Source organism: Gossypium raimondii, chromosome 2 (genome assembly GCF_025698545.1).
Source record: "Gossypium raimondii isolate GPD5lz chromosome 2, ASM2569854v1, whole genome shotgun sequence".
NCBI lineage: Eukaryota > Viridiplantae > Streptophyta > Magnoliopsida > Malvales > Malvaceae > Gossypium > Gossypium raimondii.
This window is the reverse complement of record NC_068566.1, coordinates 33,873,365-33,879,364: the sequence shown is the minus strand read 5'-3', so window position 1 is coordinate 33,879,364 and position 6,000 is coordinate 33,873,365. Positions and strand designations below refer to the sequence as shown.

Sequence of the window (6,000 nt, the reverse complement as noted above, 5' to 3'; positions counted from 1 at the left end):
TTGAAAGATTATTATATCATATGCGATATATGTCAAACATGAGTGTCAAATTTAATTACTCTAAGGAAACGAAAAGTTTGCAATTTCGGATCACGTAAGTGTCTACCTATGAATGCAATTCTCAAGGTTGAGAAATGGACAACATGTTTGATACGAGTATATTCTTTTTAAAAAAAATATATATATATTTAGATAATTATACTACATACATATGTAGAATACCAACATGCTCAACTCTTATTTATAACCATCTAAAGTGGAAAAAATTATCCCGTCATGCTTTTTCAGGTTTTGTTTCCCTTTTAAAGGGCCTACACATTTATATACTATGAATGGTTAATTAAGAGGTTATCTGAGGACAAACATTGATGGAAACAAGACAGAGCTACCTTTTATTTTTAATGTTGTTTTCCTAAGCATTTGTCTTTAAATTAAGCTGAGATATCATGTTCAAAGAGAGATCCCTTCTTGTCTGGATGGGATGGAATAATGCAGCTCAAATTTGCATCCTTGGATACTCAGCTTCACATAGCCCCTTTTTAACCACTGCAAGCAAACAATAGTCACAATATTTCAAGAATAAATAAGAGAAATCTAATTATTAGTATCAGCTTTTAACAATTTATATAATATTTGACTCTAGTAATGATAATTTTTAATATGAATTTGAGTTTGAAATTATACATGGGAATTGAATTTATTTTTAGCAAGTAATCCAACCTAATTAAGATAAATTCAAATTTTAAAAGTGAAACTCAATTAAACTTGCTTACACTTCTTGCAGATCAAACCCCGCTCTTATACGTCCTAAACTTCTCCATCATACTTGCCAAGGTTTTGCTTCAAAATGCAAAAAGAAGTTCACTAATAAAGAGAGAGGGACATGAAAATATCCCATGAAATATGAACAACCAGTTGGTAAGCCATTTTCAAAGCAATATTCCTCCGCCAATATATACTTTTCCCTTTCCTTTTTTAGCTCAAGCATTAATGCAAACACCTTCCTGTCTCCTCTGTGTTCTTGCCAAGAACTTGGTACTTCACTCAATATTCTGAAACAAGAAATGAAGTCCATCTGTGGTCTAGTTGTTCTTTTTTTTGTAATGCTTCCCCATGCTGGTACAAGTTCTTTCTCTATACATCAAATTCAAATTACAGCATGTTTTTTTTTTCTTTGAATAATTTAATGTTCGATCTATTTATCTCCTGTTTTTATGGATTCTTTTTTAGCTGCATATGATCCACTGGATCCAACTGGAAACATAACAATAAAATGGGATGTTGTCTCTTGGACGGCTGATGGCTATGTGGTGAGTTGAACATGTTGAAGTATTAAACTATATCTACGTCTCATATTCACACTCCAGTTCAAGTAACGCAGTTAAATGGTAAACCAGGCATCAGTGACGATGAGCAACTTCCAAATGTACCGTAGCATCGTGAGCCCGGGGTGGACACTAGGGTGGCAATGGGCTAAGAAAGAAGTGATATGGTCCATGGTTGGGGCTCAAACCACCGAGCAAGGTGACTGTTCCAAATTCAAAGGAAATGTGCCTCACTGTTGTTTGAGGAAGCCTGTTGTGGTGGATTTACTCCCTGGCGTTCCTTACAACCAGCAGTTCTCCAATTGCTGTAAAGCCGGTGTAGTGTCCGCTTGGGGACAAGATCCGTCGAGTTCAGTCTCCGCCTTTCAAGTCAGCGTTGGAGTCGCTGGAACTTCAAATAAAACAGTAAAGCTACCCATGAATTTCACTTTGCTCGGTCCGGGGCTAGGCTACACTTGTGGCCCTGCTAAAGTTGTGCCTTCCACGGTCTACTTAACAGCCGATCATCGGCGAAAAACTCAGGCATTGAGTAAGCATTATTTCACTTTCGATTCTTTTATTTTATGTTTGCAAATATAATACAAATTTTAGGAATCTAATTAAATTACTATATGATAGCTAACGTGTTCAATCCTATGCAGTGACATGGAATGTAACATGCACTTATTCACAATTTCTTGCCGCAAAGAACCCAAAATGTTGTGTTTCATTCTCATCTTTCTATAACCAGAGTATCACACCTTGTCCGAAATGCGCTTGCGGCTGTCAGAATAAAAACAACTGTGTTGTGTAAGCCCCTCTTTCACTACACTCGAACTAACAAATCCATGTACCGTATCGATTTCAAGATAAAACAAAATGACATCAATAATGTATCGTCATTGGTATCAAAATAGAAACGATATGCAGTAAAAGTATCATGGAGATCCCTGTACTAGGAGTCAGATTGTATTTTGCCCTCTTTACCTAAAAACTAGACAAATTAGTCCTTGTAAATTTGATCAAAAAACAAATCGGTCCTTTCTGTTAAAATTTTCATCCCTTGTACTGTCAAAAACTGACATGGTTGATAGGATAACCAAACAATGTCATGTGGCGTGCCACATGTACCTCATATTGACATTCATGGACCAATTTTTAACAGTAGAAATGGATGAAATTTTTAACAAAAAGACCAGTTTACTCTTTGATCTAATGTATAGAGACTAATTTGCTCATTTTTTTAGTAAAAGTCAAAACAAAATATGACTCCTCATACATGGGTCTCATAGTACTTTCACCAATGATATGCTTATAGGTACAATACTAACTATTTCAATCACAACACAATATTAAGATTGTTATTTTGAAACCAATACAATCGTAATTTAAATCCATAATGTTAGTAATTGAGTGGACTTATTTTCAGGAGTGATTCGAAGCAAGCACACAAGAAAGGAATAAATACACCAAGGAAAGACAATGTGCCGTTGTTACAATGCACACATCATATGTGCCCAATAAGAGTGCATTGGCATGTGAAGCTCAACTACAAGGATTACTGGCGTGTAAAGATAGCCGTTACAAATTTCAATTACCGCATGAACTACACACAGTGGACACTAGTTGCTCAGCATCCCAATCTCAATGCCATCACCCAAGTTTTTAGCTTTGATTACAAGCCTCTAGTGCCCTATGAAGCAATAAGTGAGTTCCTCCGAAACCATTCTTCTCTTTGATTTTTATGAAACTCCTAATGAAATCATTTAACACCTATGATTCAACTTTATGTTTATGCAGATGATACAGGCATGTTTTATGGCATGAAATTCTACAATGACCTATTAATGGAAGCAGGGCCACAAGGAAATGTACAGTCAGAGGTGCTGTTAAGGAAAAACAAGGACACATTTACCTTCAAACATGGGTGGGCATTTCCTCGGAAAGTCTACTTTAATGGCGATGAATGCTTGTTGCCTCCTCCTGATGCTTACCCTTTTCTTCCCAACTCTGCTAAAGTAAACTCGATCACTATATCAACAATGGTGGTCTCTGCCCTACTGTTTCTATTCATCATTAGTTGAAGATCATATGAAAAGAAGGTGGTTTTGAGAAACTATTGCTATAGATAAGGAAGAGTGATTTTATTTACATATTTCACCTTAATCTACTCATTTTGGTTAATTTGCAGATGGGAGGTTGAATCGGTGAAATCTCCAGTGCTCAATTCAACTAATTCAACGGGTTGAATAATGTAAATTGTATTTCTTTTTTAATACTTAAATACTAAAGTTCATGTTAAATATAACCGAAAGTTATCATGAATATGGGTTAATATATAAGTTTTAATGGATAAAAGTCCTCTGCCCTCATGAATATGGGTTAATATATAAGTTTTAAGGCTAGTTAACCACCAAATTAACTTCTCGAGGGATGGTTTCAGCTTGTTCTTCCTGAAAATATTCAGGACCAAAAAGTTCCTCATGATTTCATGGTAGAAGCTTGAAAACGAAGAAACCACAACCTCATTTCTTGGGGAATCATGGAAAAAAATTAAGCAAGAAACAGGGAGCTTTTCTCTCCGGGTTTTGCTGTCTTCTTCCTTTTGATGCATTGTTACTTTGATCTGGTTTAAATCCCTCTTCCTCCTTGGTTTCTATTAGTTAGCTGAATCTCATTACCCTAGTTTGGATCTGTCGATTTGGTTTTGTTCAGCCATCATATCGTACCTAGTTTCTGGTGATCTGTTCATGAACCTATGTTACAGCTTTAGAAGTCTCTAGATCTCATCTGGTGGACTCTCTCTACTATCGTTTTCCCCCTTTGACTAGCTTGACTCTTGCCATTCTCAAATGATTATTCTATCTGATAATAGATTTTGTTTCATCTTTTGTCTTTCAGTATTTTGGTGGTGTTAGTTTTGTTTTTTTGCTTCCTTAGGATCTGTCCTTCGATAACCCATCTCGCTTATTTCCTTCACCTTTGTTAAACCGAAAAGTAAGCCTCTCTATCCACCTTGGTGATAGGGGTGAGCATTCGATCGAATCGAATCGAATTAAAAATTTTCGAGTTAATCGAATTTTCGAATTTCTTTTTATCATCCTAACTTTATTTGAAGTTTTCTCGAATCGAGTCGAGTGAGATGGAATTCGAATCGAATCGAATCGAATCGAATATATTTGTTCGAATTAAATTTTAAAAAATAATTTTGGGTCATTGTAACCATTGTCACACATCGTAATAAAATTTGTCCACCTTAATCAAAATTTTTATTAACTTTCATCACTTCATAATTTATTTATTAATTTTTTATGTACTGGTTAGCTTCTTTGCTTGTTTAGTTGTTTCAATTATCTTCAGATTCTTGTCACTATGTATTTTAGAATTAAAAATATATTAAATGTAAAAATATGATTTTTAATAAAAGTTATTTTAAAATTAAATATGAAATTGATACCAATATAAAATTTTAACACGAATATTTTATGGCATAATTAATAATTCAATTTTAATATAAATATTCAATATGACTAAACAATTCAATAATATAAACAATATAAAATGTAAAATTTAATTTAATATATAAAATATGAAATTTAATTTAATAATATTAATAGTAGATATAAATAAAATTATTACTATTTATGTTTAGTGATTTTTTTTGGGATAATTTTAATTTTTTATTTGAGAGTAAAGGGTGAGAAGTAAAAGTTTAGGGGAAAAATAAAAAGTTTTGGGGAATAAAAGTTTGAGGGAAAGTAAATACGAGGAGTAAAATTTTGGAGGAAAAATATTAAAAAAAAAATTGGAGGGGGGAGGGTTTGGGATAGATGGGAGGTGGGATGGGAAGGGAATAGAAGTTTTAGGGGAAAAGTAGGAGGGAGTAAAAATTTTGGGAGAAAATAAAAGGTTTTGAGGGTTTTTTGGAGTAAAATTTTGAGAAAAAATAAATGGGAGAGTAAAATTTTGGTGGGAAATGGATTTTGGGTAGATTAAGGGGTTGGGAGTGGAGGAGAGTAAAAGTTTTGGGGGGAAAGTGGGAAGGAGTAAAAGTTTTGAGGGAAAAGTAAAAAGGTTTGGGAGTTTGGGGTAAAAATGTAAAATATTATAGTTTGATATTCGAATTATTCGAGTTATTCGAATTCGAAAACTCAACTCGATTCGAACTCGAAATTCGAAAAAAAATTCGAGTTGACTCGAATAACTCGATTAACTCGAATAACTCGATTCGTTTAACTCGAAATTCGAATTTTTTTTCAATTTTTTCGAGTCGAATCGAGTTTTGCTCACCCCTACTTGGTGATCTCATATCATGGTTTGGCTAGTAGAAGACGGATTTGAAATTAACAGGTTCCACATAATGTAATTCCTTTATTGGAGGATTTCGACCGTGCTGATACTTATATGGTACATTATGTGGATCCTATTAGATGTTTCGTTCGATATAAGTAACCCCATATCAGTTGTAAAATATAGGCTTGAGTAACGTACCTCAACTCATTCTCAGTGGCAATGCTCAATAAGTTCTTGAAATTCACTCTCAACCATGAAAATTTCAAGATCGTGAAGTTCTCTTCTCCATCACCAGAAGACCATCCAAGCAAGTTGTTACATAGCACCAAATGTTCCAACACTCTGCTTCGTCCCGTGACTATGTCACCATCAACTCGTAGCCCAAGTTGCATAGCAACATCCT

The 6,000-nt window shown here is 34.3% G+C and overlaps 1 protein-coding gene across 2 annotated transcripts; it reads left to right on the top strand.

Moving 5' to 3' along the window:
- The first annotated feature begins 959 nt into the window (after nucleotides 1–959).
- Nucleotides 960–3,612, top strand: LOC105788471 (COBRA-like protein 4). 2 transcript variants are annotated; one of them, XM_012615391.2, is made up of 7 exons: nucleotides 960–1,119; nucleotides 1,231–1,310; nucleotides 1,398–1,854; nucleotides 1,967–2,114; nucleotides 2,734–3,011; nucleotides 3,105–3,406; nucleotides 3,496–3,612. In XM_012615391.2, the coding sequence occupies exons 1-6, from the start codon at nucleotides 1,065–1,067 to the stop codon at nucleotides 3,386–3,388; spliced, it is 1,302 nt and encodes a 433-aa protein (XP_012470845.2). In that variant the 5' UTR covers nucleotides 960–1,064; the 3' UTR covers nucleotides 3,389–3,406; nucleotides 3,496–3,612. The 2 variants fall into 2 exon arrangements, with proteins under 2 accessions (XP_012470845.2, XP_012470846.2); XM_012615392.2 differs by having other exon boundaries at nucleotides 3,105–3,612.
- The last annotated feature ends 2,388 nt before the right edge of the window (nucleotides 3,613–6,000 follow it).